The 21,722-nt window shown below is 50.2% G+C and overlaps 1 protein-coding gene across 1 annotated transcript in view; it reads left to right on the forward strand.

The window, feature by feature from the left end:
• Positions 1-21,486, forward strand: part of CLK3 (CDC like kinase 3) — a 94,290-nt gene extending 72,804 nt beyond the window's left edge. The window contains exons 13-14 of the mRNA XM_088446127.1: positions 19,979-20,069; positions 20,728-21,486. Of these exons, the coding sequence (XP_088302253.1) occupies positions 19,979-20,069; positions 20,728-20,910 (274 nt within the window). The 3' untranslated portion in view covers positions 20,911-21,486. The remainder of the gene's footprint in view (positions 1-19,978; positions 20,070-20,727) is intronic.
• The last annotated feature ends 236 nt before the right edge of the window (positions 21,487-21,722 follow it).

Genomic DNA, 21,722 nt, shown 5'->3' on the forward strand with positions numbered 1-21,722 from the left:
GTGCCCCAACTGGGGGACTAGCTGTTTCCTGAGCTACTTCTCCCTCACCCTCCGCCCCCTCAGACGTGCGGCATCCATTTTCTGCTTCACAGGTCTCTGGAACCCTGGGTCCAGTCTCCCTGTATTCCTCTCTCACGGGCCAGGTTATACAACGCTATTTATACTTCAGGGTCCATAGGGGTCCACAGGGTGACCTTGGGGTATAGCTGGATCCTCGGGCACCACGGAGTTAAAGCTTTCAGCTGCTCCCAGGATGCACTTGGGTCCAACCTCCCCTATACCCCGCCCCCGAGCCACAGGCACCTCAGTTTAAGATGGTGCCCGGACGGAGTCGGGTCACCCTGCGGAGGGGGCTGCAGGAGCAGCCCCCTAAAGCTTTTTTAACTTAGTTAAATTTATTTATTTTTTTGACTAGAGTTTTTTTCTCCAGAGCGGCAGCGCTGGGCTGTCTGTACAGACGCCCACGCTGCCGCTCCTTCTCCCTGCTGGCGCCGCGACGCCAGCACTGAACTGGGGATCGCGGTGGGGGAAGCCAGAGTCTGTACTAGCCGGACTCTGGCTTCCCCCGGGACTGCTGCCGGAAGACGCCGGGGAGATTAAGGTAAGCCGCGCACCGCTGATTAGCGGCGGTGCGCGGATTCCTTGTAAATGCAGTCCCATGCCCCCGGTCTAGGGGACAGACCGGGGGCACTAGCGGTGGCGGCGGGCCCCCCCTCCAGCGGAGGCATACCCCGCCAGACCACTAGACCACCAGGGTAAATTATGCGGCAAGCGGGATGCCGGCAACCCGGGGGTTAAATTTTGCTAGCCAGGGGAGGAAGCCTTCCCTGTCTAGCGGCTCCTCCCCTCAGCTCAGCGCGCCTTTCAGCACGGAGTCTGGCGTCGCTGAGCTGCAGATACTCGGCCACTCCTCCTCTGAGGTCTCCAGCGGCCATTTTCTTACTGGCAGTGCAGATCTTCAGGGAGCACGCGGACCGGTCCCCCTGTGTACCTCTCCCCTGCAAAAGGACAGTATACACAGCACTATAGCCCTCCCAGACACTGAATCTGGGAGGTTGATTGTAGTGGAAAAAACAAAGTGTATAAAACAAAGTAAGAATGGAGAACCTTTCACATGTTTGTGAGCAATCCAAATTTATATTTGTTATTTGCAAGCTTGTTTTCTGTGTGTACAATATGTTCACGCAGTGATCTGAGACCGATGAGCTGTTGTATTTTTAACCTGAAGACTGTAGCTAAATGTCCATGTCAATTTTTTATGTTCTGGTTTTCTGTGTGCCCCAATTGGGGGACTAGCTGTTTCCTGAGCTACTTCTCCCTCACCCTCCGCCCCTTCAGACGTGCGGCATCCATTTTCTGCTTCACAGGTCTCTGGAACCCTGGGTCCAGTCTCCCTGTATTCCTGTCTCACGGGCCAGGTTATACAACGCTATTTATACTTCAGGGTCCATAGGGGTCCACAGGGTGACCTTGGGGGTCCACAGCCTTCCCTGTCTAGCGGTTCCTCCCCTCAGCTCAGCGCGCCTTTCAGCACGGAGTCTGGCGTCGCTGAGCTGCAGATACTCGGCCACTCCTCCACTGAGGTCTCCAGCGGCCATTTTCTTACTGGCAGTGCAGATCTTCAGGGAGCACGCGGACCGGTCCCCCTGTGTACCTCTCCCCTGCAAAAGGACAGTGTACACAGCACTATAGCCCTCCCAGACACTGAATCTGGGAGGTTGATTGTAGTGGAAAGGTGCAGTGAGTATATCTTCTCTGCATGGTATGTGACTTTTGCTAGTGCTGCCTGTCTGTGTCTTTTTTCTACTTACTGTCAGCTTATACCTATCCCTTTCCTTCTCCTACAAGCCCTACAGGTGTGCGGGGGAAGGGTGTTTCTACTGACCTCACCTATATAGATCACGTATTTGTGAGGTCCGTTACATACAGTTGTGTGCTACACAGTACCATATTGTGGGCTGTTGTTCAGCACACTGGTGAGTGCGCACGTTTTCTTCCTAAGTCATGTCTGAGGAGGAGATTGAGCACTCCGGGGCTCCGGTATTGTTCTCCTGCAGGCGTTGTTCTGCAGGAGTGGATAGGGAAGATTTGTCACAGGACGGCCTGTGCGGACGGTGCCAGGCGCTCCCTGGTATGTCTAAACCTCCCATGTTGCAGGAGCCACCATGGGCGATGTTTTCCCAGGTGCTGGTGTCCATCGCGGACCGTCTGTCGGTCCCGACTGCCGCCCCTACTAGGGCGTTGCCTCTGCCTGCCATCCCCCATTCCCCGGGTGTCCCACAATTATTGCAGACTCCCCCGGGGTCTCAGCCTGTTGGTCCCTATGCGGGGTTGCCAATGTATATTCAGTCCACCCCTGTGGCACAGCAGGCTGTGGTGCCGTTTCAGGGTCCTGTGGCAGCTCCTCCACCCTGGGTGGATGCGCTTTCCCACACTGTCCAAGATTTGGCGGCAGCATCTTCGGCTTTTCAGTCGATGTTGTGCAGTGACGTGCCCTCCAGGGCGTCTAAACGCTCAGTCATGGCGCAGGCTGCGCATCTTTCGGATTCTGAGGGGTCCTCGGATGATGGTGAGGTGCAGGATGACTCAGCCTCAGATGCCTCAGTCCAGGAGGTAGACAGTAAGTCTTCCATCAATGTGCGGGCTCTGGTTAAGGCGGTGCGGGCCATTCTTCTGATTGAGGATGAGGCACCCGCTCCCAAGTCGAGGTACCCTAGTTTTAAAAAAGCTAAGGTTACTTCTGCAGCGTTCCCCTTGTCTGATCAGTTGACTGATCACATGGCGGTGGCCTGGCAGACACCCAGTAAGCGTTTCCTGCCACAGAAACGCTTGGCGTCCAATTATCCATTCCCGGAAGCGCATTGTAAGAAATGGGAAACTCCGCCTGCAGTCGATTCCCATGTAACACGCCTCATCAGGAGTGCTACTTTGCCATTGCCGTCTATATCCTCGCTGAAGGATCCTACGGACAGGAAGGTGGAGACTTGTCTAAAGTCTATTTATTCTCTCTCAGGGGCTGTAGCCCGGCCGTCCATGGCCATCTCCTGGGTGGCCAAGGCCATTGAGGGGTGGGCCAACGCCTTGGAGGATACGTTTACGGATGAAGCTCCGGACGTCCAGAGGGCGTTGTTAGGACAGATGAGAGATGCCGTCTCCTACATTGGAGAAGCATCGTTGGATGCTAGCCTGTTGACCTCTAGGGTTTCGGCGGCAGCAGTGTCTGCTCGTAGATCCTTGTGGTTGCGGTCTTGGAGAGCAGACGCGGATTCAAAGAAAGGCTTGGAGGCCTTACCTTTTAATGGAGAATTACTATTTGGTCCGGACCTGGACAAAATAGTAGATACCCTGGCAAAATCCAAGTCAGCCTTCCTCCCTTCAGCTACTACACCTGCTAAGGTCCGGAGCTCGGCCTTTCGTTTCTTTCGGGTTCAGGGCAAGGCAAAGGGTCAGTCCTTCCCGAGGCAGTCTGCACCCAAGACCGCCTCAAAGCCAAAGAAGCAAGCCTGGAGTGCTAGGCGCCCTTCTTCCAAGCAAGAAGATAAGCCTTCTGCGTGATGGGACGGGCCTCCCTCTGGGGGACCCCAGAGTGGGAGGCCGACTTCTTCAATTCGCCCAGTGCTGGCACAATACCACCACGGATGCCTGGGTGCGAGAAGTGGTCTCCCAGGGGTACGCCCTGTCTTTTCGGCACAGGCCGCCTGGCCAGTTTTTTTGCACAAGTCCTTCTCAGGACAAAAGCAAGGCCTTGCTGACGGCGGGGGTCATTATACCCGTGCCACAGTCTCAACGTGGGATGGGGTATTACTCTACACTGTTTCTGGTGCAGAAACCCAATGGCTCTCATCGCCCCATCCTCAATTTGAAGTCCCTGAACAGGTTTCTCAGGGTTCCCAAATTCAGGATGGAAACTTTGCGTTCCATCATTCTGGCGATGGAACCGGGGGACTATATGGTCTCCCTGGATATCCAGGACGCCTACCTCCATGTGCCTATAGTAACATCGCACCAACGGTTTCTGCGGTTTGCTATTCTCCACAACCACTACCAATTCAGGGCTCTACCCTTTGGTCTCTCCACGGCACCAAGGGTATTTACCAAGGTGATGGCGGTCATGGCGGCTCATCTTCGGAGCCAGGGAATACGGTTGCTACCGTATCTAGACGACCTCCTCTTGCTGGCAAGCTCCCCGGAGGTACTGATCCAGCATCTCCACCTGACGGTCGCTTGTCTACAGGCGCACGGCTGGTTGATCAACTGGAAGAAGTCCTCCCTCATCCCATCACAGCGGATGGTTCATTTGGGGGCCCTGCTGGACTCTCGTCAGCAACGGATTTTTCTGACTCCAGAGAAGGTCTCCTCCTTACAGCTGCGGATTCACAGTTGTCTGAGCAGTGGCAGAGTGTCGGTGCACTCAGCGATGAGAGTTTTGGGGTCCATGGTGTCGGCATTCGACATGGTGGAGTTTGCCCAGTTAAATTCCAGGCCCCTGCAGGGGCTGATTCTTTCGGAATGGAACGGATTGCCACACAGGATCCGCTCTCAGATGCTGGTGTTGTCCTCAGAGGTGCGTCTGTCCCTAGCCTGGTGGCTGCAGACGGCTCATCTCCTAGAGGGGCGCCCCTTTTGGATCCCGGAATGGGTTCTGCTCACGACAGATGCCAGTCTCCGGGGTTGGGGGGCGGTGACGGGCTCCTTGTCACTTCAGGGTCGTTGGTCGGCGGAGGAAGCGCTTCTTCCCATCAACATCCTGGAACTGCGGGCAGTGTACAGAGCCCTGCAGTTGTCCGGCACCGCTCTTCACGGAAGGGCCGTTCAGGTGCAGTCAGACAACGCCACCACGGTGGCGTACATCAATCACCAGGGAGGGACTCGCAGTCGAGCTGCGATGTCGGAGGTGTCCCGCGTCCTGGCTTGGGCAGAGCGCTATCTTCCAGCTCTCGGCAGTTTTCATCCCAGGAGTCCTCAATTGGGAGGCAGACTTCCTCAGCCGTTACGACGTGCATCTCGGGGAATGGTCGCTTCATCCAGAGGTATTCCAACTACTCGTGGACAAGTGGGGGCTGCCAGAGCTGGACCTGATGGCGTCCCGTCACAATCACAAGCTGCCTGTGTACGGGTCAAGGACAAGGGGCGCAGGCGCAAGTCTGATAGACGCGCTGTCGGTGAAATGGCTGTTTCAACTGGCTTACTTGTTCCCTCCGATGTCTCTGCTGCCTCGGGTCCTGCGCAAGTTCAAACAGGACGGAGGCACACTGATCCTGGTGGCCCCAGCGTGGCCCAGAAGGCCGTGGTACTCCGATCTGCGGAGCCTGTCCATCGACGCTCCGTACCTCCTACCTCAACGGCGGGACCTGTTGTCTCAGGGGCCCTGTCTTCACCCGGATCTGGGTCGACTATCTCTGACGGCGTGGCTCTTGAGACAGCCGTCCTGAGGTCTCGGGGCTTTTCTAGCTCCGTTATTACCACCATGCTGAGGGCGCGCAAGCCTGCTTCTGCGAGGATCTATCACAGAGTGTGGCACACTTTCAGTGGTGCGAGGCCAGAAACTATGATCCCCAGGTGTTCCGGGTTTCGCGTATTCTGGCTTTCCTTCAGTCGGGTTTGGATTTAGGATTACGTCTTTCTTCGCTGAAGGTGCACGTGTCTGCTCTGTCGGTGTGGTTCCAGCGCAGGATCGCTGCTATGCCGGACGTACACACCTTTTTCCAGGGAGTTTTGAGAATCCAGCCTCCCTTTGTGCCACCTGTGGCCCCGTGGGATTTGGCGGTGGTTCTTCGGGCCTTACAGGATCCGCCTTTTGAGCCCTTGGAGTCAGTGGAGCTCAAGTGGCTAACTTTTAAAACTGTTTTCCTCTTGGCAATTGCTTCTGCCAGGAGGGTTTCAGATTTGGGGGCGCTTTCTTGTCGTCCCCCTTTTCTGATTTTTCATCAGGACAGAGCGGTGCTTCGCACTCGTCCTGAGTTCCTGCCTAAGGTGGTTTCCAGGTTCCACATTAATCAGAAATTGTTGTACCAGCCTTTCAGTCGCCTGATCTTTCGGCTGGGGAGGCTTCCTTAGACGTTGTCCGTGCACTCCAGGTTTATGTGGACCGGACTAGTTCTGTGAGGAAGTCTGATTCTTTGTTTATCCTCTTTGTTGGCAGGCCAACCCCAGACTCTAGCCCGTTGGCTTCGTTCTGTTATTATTGAGGCTTATATGCAGGAGGGTTTACCTGTTCCAGCCTCTGTTAAGGCTCATTCCACTCGGTCTGTGGGCCCTTCTTGGGCTGCTAGCCGTGGCGCCTCTGCTGTTCAGCTCTGTAAGGCGGCCACCTGGTCTTCCATTCAGACCTTTTTGAGGTTCTATGCGTTTGACACCTTTGCCTCTCAGGATGCATCCTTTGGGCGCCGGGTTCTCCTATCAGCACAGGAGCGTCCCCGCCCTTAGTTGGACTGCTTTGGGACATCCCCAAGGTCACCCTGTGGACCCCTATGGACCCTGAAGTAGAAAACAAGAGATATGGTAAGAACTTACCTTTGTTATCTCTGTTTCTACGAAGTCCATAGGGTCCACAGGGCACCCGCCCTGACGCACCTGGCTTCATATGGGCTCTGTGACTGGTCACCGGTTTTCCGTCTCCCATTTCTGTGAGTATGGTTCTTGTGTGTTCCAGTCTTCCTTCTCTCTGTTTCGTCTCCTCCTCCTGCTGCTTACCAACTGAGGTGCCTGTGGCTCGGGGGCGGGGTATAGGGGAGGTTGGACCCAAGTGCATCCTGGGAGCAGCTGAAAGCTTTTAACTCCGTGGTGCCCGAGGATCCAGGATCCAGCTATACCCCAAGGTCACCCTGTGGACCCTATGGACTTCGTAGAAACAGAGATAACAAAGGTAAGTTCTTACCATATCTCTTGTTATCCTACCAGCCACTGTGGCCTGTATAGTTGATTGTAGTGCCAATTGCAGATATATAGTTTTTTTTTTTTTTTTTTTCTGCGTTTGTATGTGACTTGTTCTAGCGCTGATCTCTACTTTCTATACTGTCCAGCTTGTACCTTTCCCTTTATTCTAATATACCCTGACATACTAAAGTATAGGGGTTCATTGTACCTCACAAAATATTTGTGAGGGCTATCATACTATATAGCGCGGTTGCACACTACATTGTGCCATATTACACATACTGCAGGGTGTTCACTGCACTGTATCATACTGTGTATTTTAGTATTCTTGTGGCTGTCTGGCAGAGGAAAGAATAACAAGCAGCCTGATGCTGCTGCTCCTACTCTGGTGTCTTGTAAGTCCTGCTCAGCTCCAGAGAACCTCATTCAGGATGGTATTTGTACGAATTGTTACACAGCCTCAGGCCCCTCAGCCCCGGTGTCTCCTCCTCAGGACCCACCCTGGGCTGCCTTTTCTCAGATGCTGGCAAAGATTGCAGACCACTTAGCAGTCCCCGTGGAAGCCCCCCTTGTGGGATGGCCACAGCAGCTACTCCCTGCAAATCCTTAGTACTTCTACCCATGGGGAGGCAGTCTACCTCAGTACAGAGTTTGGCTAATACCTCTACAGTTTTTCAGAAAGTGCTGCAAAAGGAAAAGCCTTTATCTACTAAACATGCTGTATTATCTGCCCAGTTCAACCAAGTTCTCAGATTCTGATATATCATCTGGGGAGGCAGAAGACGCAAATCTCTCACTCTGACTCAGTCTCAGGAGACGAGGAGCCACCCTCTAAAATAAATATACCTGCTCTTGTGAAAGCTGTAAAATCTATTTTACAAAAAGAATAGGAAAAACCCGCTCCTACGAAAAAAAACAACCACTTTTTAAATGACAAAAGGTAGTATTACCAGAGTTCCCTCACTCTGACCAGCTATCTGATCACATGAGCGAAGCATGGAATATGCCTTGTAAAAGGTTTCAAATTTCAAAACATTTAAGTTCCTTTTACCCTCTTCCAGCTACTGACTGCACTAAATGGGAAGTTCCTCCAGCAGTGGATTGTCATGTAATACGTCTGGTTAAGAATGCCACCTTACCCATCCATACTGCAACCTCCTTGAAGGAAACTACAGAGAGATGTATAGAAGCTTGTCACAAATCCATATACTCTTACAGGAGCTATTACTTGTCCTGCTAGGACTATAGCCTGGGTGGCAAAAGCCATTGAGAGTTGGGCAGAGGCCCTAGAGAGACATTTCCCCCTGATGCTTCAAGGGAACACCTATCGTACATTTCTACTTCAGGGTCCATAGGGTATCCACAGGATACCTTGGGGTATAGGTGATTACGTCAGTCTTCAGGCACCACAGAGTTAGTTTTCAGCCTCCCAGGATGCATCTGGGTCCCTCTCCTATACCCCGCCCCCGGGCCAAGGCATCTCAGTTCCGTCGGTGCCTGGCCGGAGTCGGAGGCACTGTGCAGAGGGGGGCTATGAAGAGCCCCTGAAGTTTCTTTTAAAGGCAGTGCTGGCTGCACATTTGGGAGTACAGCATGGACAGTCAGTACTGACGTCCATGCCGTCTCCCCTACACCCCGCCGGTACCAGAACGCCGGCACTGATACGGGGATGCTGGTAGACATCTGGGGTCACGGCTAGCGGTGCCCCTAGATGTCTTGGACCATGGCCGGATCCCAGGGGATAGCAGGTAAGCAGCGGGGTCCTGCGGTGGGTCCCCGCTGGTCACATGGTCCTGAGTCCCCAGGCAGGGGGCTCCCTGGGGACTGGCTGCAGCGTGGAGCCAGGCGACCAACCTGCGCTTCCACTACCCCCTGGGACAGCGGGCCGCTGCTGAGCGGCATGCGCTGCGGCGTCCCAGGGGTTAAATGCATGCCAAGGGAGCGCTCTTTCCCTGTCTCACAGCCGGCGCCTCCCCTGCTGCACACAGCCTCTCTGCTCTGTCTGATTGGCCATAGTGTGTCAGCGCTCCTCCCCCAGGCCGGCCTCCTTCATCCTCTGCTCCTCGGTGGCCATCTTTGAAGCATGGTGAACGCTGCTGGAAGCCTGTGAGCGGTGGCATTGCAGTCTGGGTCCCCCAGCATACCTCTCCTCTGTTTGTCACAGGTCAGTGTATGCAGCGCTGAGCCCTACCAGCCTGAGGGTCTGAGTAGTTGAGAACCAGCTCTAATAGTGCAGGGATTTGTTTCTTCTGCATTGTATGTGACTAATCTGCTAGCCTGCTGTCTGTACTTTCACTTTCTACTGTCAGCCTTATTACTGTCCCTGATCTTGCTCTGCTCAAAGCCCTTGCGGTGCGCAGTGTGCAGGGTGTTATTCACACTATACCAATACGTATAGGTGTGAGTGTCACATACTTACCATCATGTCTGAGACTGACTTTCCTCTCCAGCTCATGTGTACTAAATGTAAGGTACCAATAGCGGAGGGGGAGGGTAACGCGGAGGGGTTATGTCCCCAGTGCCTGGCACTGTCACGGCCGATTATGGTCCCGGTACAGGAACCTCCCTGGGCTTGTTTCGCTAAGGCGCTTACAACCCTTGTGGGCCAGCTAGCTCCGCCACCTGCGTTTACCCAGACGGGTTTGTCCCAGCGGTCAGTGGTGTCGTCACCCATGCGGGAGTTCCCGAGATAATTGATGGTACCCCACAGTCTCCCTGTCCCTTCCCAGGTTTCTCCGGAGCCTGCGTGGGTTAATACTCTAACTACATCGGTTCAGCATTTGTCCAATGTTTTACAGGGGGAGTCTGTGTTGCGGCCTCATAAACGGCCGGTGGCGTCTTTATCTGCTCCTTATGGGGATGACTATGAGACGTCAGATGATGGGGAGATTCTGGATCTATCTGACCAAGAACCTCTCCGTACCAAAGAGCCGGACGCTAAGTACAAGGTGTATATCCCTGGTCTTATTCGAGCGGTCCGCTCGGCTTTAGTTATTGAGGATATTGATCCTTCGGTGGCCACATTCATATATGCCTTTTTAAGGATATTAAGGGTGAGGCTACGGTGTTCCCTCTTTCTGATCAATTAGTGGATCATTTAGAGGAGGCGTGGAAAAGTCCAGGTAAACGGTTTTAGCCCCAGAGGCGCTTAGCCGTGGCTTATCCGTTTGCGGTCTATTATTTTTCTAAGTGGGAATAGCCTACGCAAGTGGATTCACATGTCACCCGCCTAGTCAAAAGTGCCACGTTGCCTATGCCTTCGATGTCGTCCTTGAAGGATGTCACTGACCGCAAGGTGGAGATCTGCCTCAAAGCCGTTTATTCCCTTGCAGGGAAGCATCCAGACCGGCTCTGGCCGTGTGTTGGGTAGCCAGAGCTATGGAGCACTGGGCGGATAATTTGGAGGCGTCTTTGGACTCTGACTGTTCGGCTGAACAGACCGAGTTGGTGGGCAATTTCCGAGACTCGGCCACTTACATTAATGAAGCGGCCTTAGATATTTGTATGCTCACCTCTAGGATCTCCTCTGCAGCCGTGGCTGCTCGTCGCACCTTATGGTTGCGTTCTTGGAAAGCGGACGCGGATTCCAAAAAGGGATTAGAAGGTCTGGACAGGTACTATTTGGTCCGGATCTGGACAAAATAGTAGCTACGTTGGCAGCAGCAAAATCTGCATGTCTTCCGTCTGCTACGATTCCTTCTAGTGCTGGTGGGTCGTCCTTTCGGCCTCACAGGGCCCAAGGTAGGCCTAAAGTACAGTCCTTTCCACGGCAGGCTGGGACCAAGAAATTGTCCAAGCCCAAGAAACAGGTCTGGAGTACCAGACGTCCGGCTCCTAGGTCAGATAACAAACCTGCGGCCTGACGGTCCAGGCCTCCCTTTGGGGGACCCCAAAGTGGGGGGCGCCTGCTTCAGTTCGCCCAGTGCTGGTCGAGGACTACGACAGACACTTGGGTTCAGGAGGTGGTCTCTCACGGGTATGCCCTCTCCTTTCGGCACAGGCCTCCATCTCGGTTCTTTACCACAGGCCTTCCGCTAGACCGGAGCAAAGCCTCGGAACTGCGGAAGGTTTTGCACACTATGCTCCAGGCCGGAGTTTCAGTGCATGTTCCAATTTCCCAGAGGGGCCTGGGTTTCTATTCCATTCTATTTTTGGTGCAGAAACCCAATGGGTCTTACCGTTCAATACTCCTAAAGGCCCTCAACAAGTCCTTGAGGGTGCCTCTGTTTCGTATGGAGACCCTGCGGTCCATTATTCTGGCACTGGAACCTGGGGACTACATGGTGTCATTGGACATCGAGGACGCTTACCTGCATGTCCCTATTCTTTTGCGCCATCAGCAGTTCCTCAGATTGGCAATCTGCAACGAACATTTCCAGTTCCACGCACTGCCTTTTGGCCTGGTGACTGCTCCACGGGTATTCACCAAGGTCATGGCGGCTCTCCTGCGGACGCAGGGAGTCCGACTGTTGCCTTACCTGGACGACCTCCTGTTGATAGCGGGGTCTCCAGAGCTTCTTTTACACCATCTGGATCTGACGATTGCAGTACTGCAACGTCACGGCTGGTTGACAAACTGGCAGAGGTCCACTCTCACCCCGTCTCAGAGGATCCTGCACCTCGGGGCCTTATTGGACTCCAGGCAGCAGTGGATCTTTGTGACGGAGGAAAAGATCCTTGCTTTGTAGTTGAGGGTGCGCAGTTGTCTGCATTGTCATCGAGTGTCGATACACTCGGCAATGAGGTTATTGGGCTCAATGGTGTCGGTATTCGACATGGTGGAGTACGCCCAATTTCTCTCCAGACCTCTGCTGCTATTGATCCGGTCCTGATGGCATGGATTGCCTCAGTGTCTCAAGTCCCAGACGATGGGGCTCACTCCGGAACGTTCGCCTGTCTCTAACCTGGTGTTTGCAGACGACCCACCTGAATCTCCCAGCATTATCAGCAGTGTTCATCCCGGGAGTCCTCAACTGGGAAGCGGATTTTCTCAGCAGGCAGGACGTGCATCCGGGAGAGTGGTCGTTACACCAGGACGTCTTTCAGAGTCTGGTGGACAAGTGGGGTCTTTCAGAGATAGACCTCATGGCGTCCCGGCACAACAACAAGTTGCCGGTGTACGGGTCTTGAACAAGAGATGAAAAGGCGTCTCTGGTGTATGCCCTGTCCGTCCAGTAGACGTTCCAGTTTGCCTACCTTTTCCCTCTGTTTTCCCTTCTTCCGCGGGTAATACGGAAATTCAAATCAAGAAGGAGGTACGCTACTGTTGATAGCTCCCGAGTGGCCCAGACGGCACTGGTTCTCCGACCTCCAGAGTCTGTCAGTAGACGTTCCTCTGAGGTTACCATTACGACCGAATCTGCTGTCACAGGGTCCTTGTCTTCCCCCGGACCTGACCCGGTGTGGCTGTTGAAACGGTCATGCTAAGGTCCAGAGGGTTTTTCTGGCTCCGTGGTGCAAACCATACTAAGAGCTCGTAAACCTTCCTCGGCAAGAATCTACCATCGTGTGTGGCATACTTTCTTCCGGTGGTGTAGACCTAGAGGGTATTCCCTTAGGGAGTTCCGCCTGTCTAGGTTGTTGGCTTTCCTACAGGCTGGACTGGATCATGGGCTTCGCCTGCCCTGTCAGTCTGGTTTCATCGTAGGATTGCTGCGCTCTCTGATGTGCACACCTTTATGCGAGGTGTTCTTCGCATTCAGCCACCTTTTGGTTCTACCGGTGGCGCCTTGGAATTGGGCTGTGGTCCTGAGAGTTCTCCAGGGACTGCCGTTTGAACCACTGGACTTAGTGGACTTTAAATAGCTTACAGCTAAAACCATATTCTTTCTGGCTATTGCTTCGGCCAGAAGGGTTTCGGATTTAGGGGTTCTCTCTTGTAGACCCCCTTTTCTGATCTTTCATAGGAATAGGGCGGTGCTTCGCACTCGTCCGGGATTCCTTCCCGAAGTGGTATCCAGTTTTCACATCGATGAAGAAATTGTTGTGCCGGCTTTCAATTCACCTGGACTTTCAGTGGGTGACGCCACTTGGGATGTTGTGTGGGCATTGAGAATTTATGTTGACCGCACTTCTTCTTTTAGGAAGTCGGACGTCTTGTTTGTCCTCCTATGGCTTCCGTAAAAAGGGTTGGCCTGCTTCAAAGTAGACTTTGGCAGGCTGGATTCGTATGGCAATTTCAGAAGCTTATCTTCATGAAGGTCTTCCAGTTCCCTCCTTGGTGAGGGCTCATTCCACTAGGTCTGTGGGTCCTTCGTGGGCAGCTAGACGTGGTGCCTCTGCAGTTCAGTTCTGCAAGGCTGCTACGTAGTCTTCTGTCAATACCTTTGTGAGGTATTACGCTTTTGACACCTTTGCCTCTCAGGATGCTTCCTTCGGGCGGCGGATTCTCCTCTCAGCACAGGAGCATCCCCACCCTTAAAGGATACTGCTTTGGGACATCCCCAAGGTATCCTGTGGATACCCTATGGACCCTGAAGTAGAAAATATGAGATATGGTAAGAACTTACCCTTGTTATCTCTATTTCTACGAAGTCCATAGGGTTCCACAGGACTCCCGCCCTGTCGCACCTGTACTGCAGATGGGCTTTATTCTGGTCACCGGTTTTTCCATCTCCCTATGGTGAGAATGTGTTTCTTGTGAGTGTCCAGATATTTTCTTCTCTTTCTTCTCCTCCTACGGCCTATGGCTTGTGACGTAACTGAGATGCCTTGGCCCGGGGGCGGGGTATAGGAGAGGGACCCAGATGCATCCTGGGAGGCTGAAAGCTTTAACTCTGTGGTGCCTGAAGACTGACGTCATCACCTATACCCCAAGGTATTCTGTGGAACCCTATGGACTTCGTAGAAATAGAGATAACAAGGGTAAGTTCTTACCATATCTCATATTATCTCACATTACAGATGCAGCTTCCTATTTGGGAGAAGCAGCTATGGATACGGTTCTCCTGTCCTCCAGCATATCTGCCACTTTGGTAGTGGCCCATCGTATTGTTTGAATCTGCTTTCCAGGAACGGAGCCTGACTCAAAAAGGGCTCTGGAGTCTCTTCCTTATTCTGGAGAATATCCTATTTGGTCCAGAATTAAAATTCTGCCTACTTTGGCAGCTTCGAAGTCTGCGTTCCTGCCCTCTGCATATAATACGAAGCCTCAGATGTCATACTTTCGATCCTTTCACCCTTGAGGAAAAGCTAAGGGTCAGTCCATTCCATGGCAGCAGGCATCAGCCAAGGCCTCCAAGCCTAGGGCAAAAACAAGCCTGGGCTAGTAGATGTCTACGTGCCAAGTCTGAGGACAAACCTACAGCCTGATGGGGTGGCTGATTTCTTAAACTCTCCCAGTTTTGGCGGCAGACCACACCAGACGCCTGAGGTAAGAGAAGTGGTCTCCCACGGATATGCCCTATCCTTCCTAAGGCGACTTGCCCCCCCCCCTTCCCCAAGCAGTTCTTTATTTGCACAGGACTTCCATCTGACCCAAGCAAGACCCTGCTGCTCCAACAAGTCATTCAGTTCTTACTGAATTCAGCAGTAATAATTCCGGTCCCCTCCTCACAACGAGGCAAGGGCTATTATTCTACCCTTTTCCTGGTTCAGAAGCCCAATGGGTCTCATCGGCCAATCCTCAACCTCAAATCTCTGAACAAGTTTATCAGGGTGCCCAGGTTTCATATGGAAACCCTCCGCTCTATTATCCTAGCTATGGAGCCTGGGGATTTTATGGTGTCTCTGAACATTCAGGACGCTTACCTACATGTACCTATAGTGCCTTCTCATCAACAATATCTCCGGTTTGCTATCCTGCAGCAGCATTACCTATTTCAGGCTCTCAATGGCCCCTCGGGTCTTTTCCAGCCTCAAGGGATCAGACTACTCCAGTACTTGGACAACCTCTTGCTGTTGGCCAGCTCCCCAGAGATTCTTCACCTCCATCTGCAGGTAACCGTTGCCTTCCTACAAACACACGGCTGGCTGATCAACTGGAAAAAGGCTTCCCTGACACCTTCTCAAAGAATTGTACATTTAGGAGCCCTCTTTGACTCTCAGGTTCAGAGAATCTTACAAACAGACAAGATAACATTAATACTTCAGAGCGCGCAGACTGCTCCGCAGTCGCCGACTGTCAATTCACGCTGCAATGCAGGCCTTGGATTCAATGGTGTCCACCTTGGACATGGTGGAGTTTGCTCAGTTTCACTCCAGGCCCGTACAACACCTGATTCTCCAGGTGGAACGGGCTACCCCACTACTTCGATCCCAGACGATGGGCCTCCCCCCAGAGGTTCACCTGTCCCTAGCCTGGTGGCTACAGACATTCCATTTAGACAAGGGTCATCCCTTTTGTATCCCGGACTGGGCTCTCCTCACCACGTACGCAAGCCTCCGAGGGTGGGGTGCAGTGACTGGCCAGCACTCCTTCCAGGGCTGCTTGACCCCAGTCGGGGCAGGGTTACCAGTCAATGTCTTGGAACTTTGAGCCATCTACAGAGCTCTCACTCTGGCTCAGGATATTCTTCGGGGCAGGCCAGTACAAGTTCAGTCCGACAACGCCACGTGGCCTACCTCAATCACCAAGGAGGCACTCTTAAGTCAGGCAGCAATGCAGAAGTGTCCCACATTCACACATGGACCGAATGCCATCTCTGCAGTATGCATCCCAGTAGTTCTCAATTGGAAAGCAGATTTCCACAGCCGTCACGACGTGCATGCAGGAGAGTGGTCTCTACATCCAGAAGTCTTTTTCAGCTCCTGGTGGACAAATGGGGTCTGCCGGATGTGAATCTCATGGCCTCAGGACACAACAACAAACTTCCAGTATATGGAACCACGTCAAGGGACCCTGACGCAGTTTTCGTGGATGCATTGTCTGTGAAATGGACTTTCCATTTGGCATATCTTTCCCTCCAACATCCCTGCTTCCTAAAGTTCTTCGAAAGTTCAAGCAGGAAGGGGGCACAGTCCTGTTGACCGCTCTGGCTTGGACCAGATGCCATTGGTACTCCGATCTTCATAGTCTCTTCAACTTCCTCTACGAGTAGACCTGTTATCTCAGGTCCCATGTCTACAAGCCCGTCTAACGGCTTGGCTCTTGAGCCTGTAAACCGACCTCAGCCAGGATTCATCACAGAATATGGCATACATATTTTTCAATGGTGTGCTCAGAGAAACTATGATGTCAAGTTTTTAAGGTGTCTAGAATTCTTTCCTTTCTTCAGGCTGGATTGGATCTTGGCCTCCGTCTAGCTTCTCTGAAAGTGCTTTGTCCATCTGGTTCTAGCGCAGAATTGCTCCTATACCGGATGCTCACACCTTCCTGCAAGGTGTTTTATGTTAACAAGCCTCCCTTTGTCCCTCCTGTGGCTATATGGGATTTGGCAGTGGTGCTCCAAGCACTTTAGGAACCTCCATTTGAACCCCTGGATTCATGGGATATCAAGTGGCTCACTGCAAAGACTGTTTCTTCTGGCTATCGCATCTGCCCATAGAGTATCGGATTTAGGGGCACTTTCATGTCGCTCCCCCTTTTTAATCTTTCATCGGGACAGGGCTGTTCTTAGCACACGCCCGGGCTTCCTTCCCAATGTGGTTTCTCTTTTCCACCTAAATTAAGAAATTTTGGTTCCGGCCTTTAATTAACCACACCTCTCGGCAGGTGAGTCCTCTCTGGATGTGGTCCGTGCTCTAAAGATCTACAGTCTGGTGCATAAATATTGGGATATTGACAGAATTTTCGTATTTTGGCCTCTACTCACCACCACAATGGCTTTGAAGTTAAACAAACAAGATGTGCTGTAACTGCAGACTTTCAGATTTAATTTGAGGGTAATTACAACCAAATCAGGTGAACGGTGTAGGAATTACAACGGTTTCTATATGTGCCTCCCACTTTTTAAGGGGCCAAAAGTAATGGGACTATCAACTCAAAAGCTATTTCATGGACAGGTGTGGGCTATTCCCTCGTTATTTCATTATCAATTAAGCAGGTAAAAAGTCTGAAGTTGATTCTAGGTGTGACACTTGCATTTGGAATCAGCTGCTGTCCACTCTCAATATGAGATCCACAGAGCTGTCACTATCAGTGTAGCAAGCCATCATTAGGCTGAAAAATCAGAACAAACCCATCAGAGAGATAGCAAAAACATTAGGTGTGGCCAAATCAACTGTTTGGAACATTCAACAATCAAGAGAAGACTTCACAAGTCCACCATCTGATGAATTGAGCCGGTAGTTGGAACCAGTGACGTGCGGTGAGGTAAATGGCTGGAAAGGCACTGGCTAGTATCAGAGCCAGATTTGCAGATACATATATGAACCCAGAGGGTTCATGTGGGCATTATACAAAAGCACAGAAGTATATACAGTCAGGTGCATAAATATTGGGACATTGACAGAATTTTCATATTTTGACCTCTATTCACCACCACAATGGCTTTGAAATGAAAAACAAGATGTGCTTTAACTGCAGACTTTCAGATTTAATTTGAGGGCAATTACATCCAAAACAGGTGAACGGTGTAGGAATTACAACGGTTTCTATATGTGCCTCCCACTTTTTAAGGGGCCAAAAGTAATGGGACTATCAACTCAAAAGCTATTTCATGGACAGGTGTGGGCTATTCCCTCGTTATTTCATTATCAATTAAGCAGGTAAAAAGTCTGAAGTTGATTCTAGGTGTGACATTTGCATTTGGAATCAGTTGCTGTCCACTCTCAATATGAGATCCACAGAGCTGTCACTATCAGTGAAAAAGCCATCATTAGGCTGAAAAATCACAAAACAAACCCATTAGAGAAATAGTTGATTTGGCCACCACCTAATGTTTTTGCTGTTTGGAACATTCTTAAAAAGAAAGAACGCACCAGAGAGGTCAGCAACATCAAAAGACCCGGAAGACCACGGAAAACAACTGTGGTGGATGACAGAAGAATTATTTCCATGGTGAAGAAAAACCCCTTCACAACAGTTGGCCAAATCAAGAACACTCTCCAGGAGGTAGTTGTATATGTGTCAAAGTCAACAATCAAGAGAAGACTTCACAAGAGTGAATATAGAGGGTTCACCACAAGATGTAAACCATTGGTGAGGCACAAAAACAGGAAGACCAGATTAGAGTTTGCCAAACAACATCTAAAAAAAGCCATTACAGTTCTGGAACAACATCCTATGGACAGATGAGACGAAGATCAACTTGTACCAGAGTGATGGGATGAGAAGTGTATGGCGAAGGAAAGGAACTGCTCATGATCCAAAACATACCACGTCATCAGTGAAGCATGCTGGTGGTAGTGTCATGGCGTGGCCATGTATGGCTGCCAATGGAACTGGTTCCCTTGTATTTATTGATGTGACTGCTGACAAAAGCAGCAGAATGAAATTCCGAAGTGTTTTGGGCAATATTATATGCTCATATTCAGTCAAATGCATCAGAACTCATTGGACGGCGGTTCACAGTGCAGATGGACAATGACCCGAAGCATACTGCAAAAGCAACCAAAGAGTTTTTTTAAGGCTAAAAAGTGGAGTGTTATGCAATGGCCAAGTCAATCCCCTGACCTGAATCAGATTGAGCATGCATTTCACTTGATGAAGACAAAACTGCAGGGAAAATGCCCCAAGAACAAGCAGGAACTGAAGACATTTGCAGTAGAGGCCTGGCAGAGCATCACCAGGGATGAAACCCAGCGTCTGGTGATGTCTATGCGTTCCAGACTTCAGGCTGTAATTGCCTGCAAAGGGTTTGTAACAAAGTATTAAAGTGAAAGTTACATTTAGGATTGTTTAGTTTGTCCCATTACTTTTGGCCCCATAAAAAGTGGGAGGCACATATAGAAACCGTTGTAATTCCTACACTGTTCACCTGATTTGAATGTAATTACACTAAAATTTATATCTGAAAATCTGCAGTTAAAGCCCATCTTGTTTGTTCCATTTCAAAGCCATTGTGGTGATGAATAGAGGCCAAAATATGAAAATTCTGTCAATATCCCAATATTTATGCACCTGACTGTACGTGGACCGTACTACTTCCATCAGGAAATCTGACTCCCTCTTCGTCCTATATGGATTCCACAAGAAGGGATGGCCAGCTAACAAACAGACTCTGGCTAGATGGATTCTCATGAGTATCTCACAGGCTTACACACACAGTCTGGCCTTCCTGTGCCGGCTACAGTATCTGCTCATTCTACTCGCTCTGTGGGTCCCTCGTGGGCAGCAAGTTGTGGCGTCTCAGCTGAACAGCTATGCAAGGCAGCCACCTGGTCTTCTGTCCACATCTTTCTTAGGTTTCATGCCTTTGATACATTTGCCTCAGGATGCTTCCTTTGGGCGTAGGGTTCTCCAATCAGCTCCGGAGCATTCTTGAACTGCTTTGGGATATCTCCATTATCTCCCTGTGGAGCACTATGGACCCTGAAGAAAAGGAGAGTTATGGTAAAACATACCTTTTGTTAACTTCCAAGTCCATAGGGTCCACAGGGCACCTGCTCTGACACATCTGGCTTCTATGGGTTTATTCTCTTGGTCACTTGTATCCTTATCTGTGTGAGTGTGTGATTCTTCAGTGTACCAGTCTTCCTTCTCTCCTCTCCTGCCTTGGGCTTGTTAACAAAACTGATTTGCCTCAGGATGTGGGCGGGGTATAGGGGGAAGGACCAGAGCGTCCTGGGATTGAAAAGCTGTACTGTTGGTGTCTGGTCCTCCAGGTCCCACCTACACCCCATTGTCTCCCTGTGGACCCTATGGACTTCAAAGAAAGATAGTTAACAAAGGTAAGTTTTACCATAACTTTTTTTTTTCTTCTAAATATGAAGAGGACAACGAAGCCTTTCTTCAGGGTCCATTTGGATCCACAAGGATACCATGGAGGATATTATGGTTGAAGACCAGGCACCAAACAGTTAAAGCTTCAGCTCCCCAGGATGCCTCTGGTCTTCCTCAATATATACCCCGCCCCTAGCCATAGGACTTCAGTTGTTCGTTTGGTGCTACTAGAATTTCTGAAAGATTGAACTTGATGGACCTGCAATGTATGTATTTTTTTTTATATATCTACGAAATTGTGTTTTAGCATACATTTTATTGTTGTAACTTTTAAAACAGGAAACAAAAATACTTCCACAATGGATCCTTGATCTGGGATGAAACCACCTCAGAGGGACGATACGTCAGCAAGAACTGCCATCCTTTATTGGTAAATGGCTTATTTATGGGTCTGTTTGCCACCTCTTTCAGAACAGTACTAACCCTCTAGTATCAGTGCTCAGTTTAACATTTACTTGTTATATGAACCTTTTTAAGATTACTACAATGAGAGGCACTGAGATTGTTAGTGTACAAAGGAATTTGTCATTTGGGGCATGTGTTGCTTATGAGTTTGAGATGCCCGTTCTTATTTCGTAAAGTGTATTGCAAAACTGAGCACTTAGGGCTCCATTTACGAACGAGTTTAAGGTGTTTTAAACTCACTGTGAGTGAAAACTAGTGATGCTGGTATATAAGTATGTTAGCACCTCTCTAATGCAGAGTTGTATTTTTGTTTGTACATTGATTGACCACGCATATCGTGCATACACACTGCACGATGTTATGATTTGTCCAAATCGTAACAACATCGTCCCAGTGTGTACCCAGCTTTACCTGAAAACTACCTGCGTGTCAGCCAAACTACATTGTATTCACTGTCTTGCATGCAGTAAGTTGGGTATTGCATAAGTTTGGGACCGTCTGGGAATTGCTTTAGGTAAAGTGCGCGAGGATGTTTATCCAATATAGAGAATTCTACAGATATGCTAGAGTATTGTGTAACTCTCTCACCTCTTATTTATTAAGCTGCTATTTTTGCTTTTCAGTCTTACAAGACGGGACATTCTCCTGAGCATCGTGACCTGTTTGATCTTCTACAGAAGATGCTGGAGTACAGCCCCACACTGAGGATCACACTGAGTGATGCCATCAAGCATCCTTTCTTCAATAACCTGTGCCCTGAAGAAAAGAATATTGGAAGCAGGACATCTAGGGACCTTAGCAGATAAAGACCTGGTGTGCATTGATCAAGGAATTTCAAGCACTATACACAGGCCTAAATGACCAGGTTACTTGTCAATATCTATTCCACAAAACAACCACATTGTTACAGAAAATACACTCCACTCCCCTGGATTGTCTTTCAGTATTGCATATCTTGTATGTAAAAGTTATCAAACTTAATGTTTTGATGTCCTTGCCATTTTTATAGAATCTCCATTGCTTTAATTACCTTAGTTGGTTTCATTCCAATGTGATGGCTACATAGTGAAACACAAGCCATGAAAAGAACCAAACTGCTGAAGGATCCTGCCAGTTGTCTTGCATACACTACAGAGATCACCTCTATTATGTATGTATATATGTAAACTCAGGGATAAATGAGGAAAATCATTCCTCAGTACTCTCCACAATTGTGACAGTGACCTAATGTGTAAGAAGTTAACTGATGGAGTGACTTCCTTTACCTTTGTATAAATGGCGCACTGTATGTGTGGCTGGTGTTGGAGGTATCTTAATATTTTTGTAATTGAGTTGCCTGATTAAATAAACTTGGAAGGGTTACCCCCCTCTTTTTTTAATTTCTTGCTTGGTTTAAAAATGTGTATTTTATAGATTAATATAGTGTAAGTAGATGTTTAATGACATTCCCTGACTAGGTTAGGTAGATATATACAAAAGCTACTGTGGGGATGGGTTTTCCCTGCAACTCTGTCTGGGGGATGTGAATTTGCCTTTGTGTTCTGCTTATGTTGGTTAACTTCCCATGCATGGCCACTCCTACTAGTGCCTTGTGCCACCAGGCACTACATTAGCTATG

Source organism: Taudactylus pleione, unplaced genomic scaffold, assembly GCF_031769625.1.
Source record: "Taudactylus pleione unplaced genomic scaffold, aTauple2 ptg000019l, whole genome shotgun sequence".
Lineage (NCBI taxonomy): Eukaryota > Metazoa > Chordata > Amphibia > Anura > Myobatrachidae > Taudactylus > Taudactylus pleione.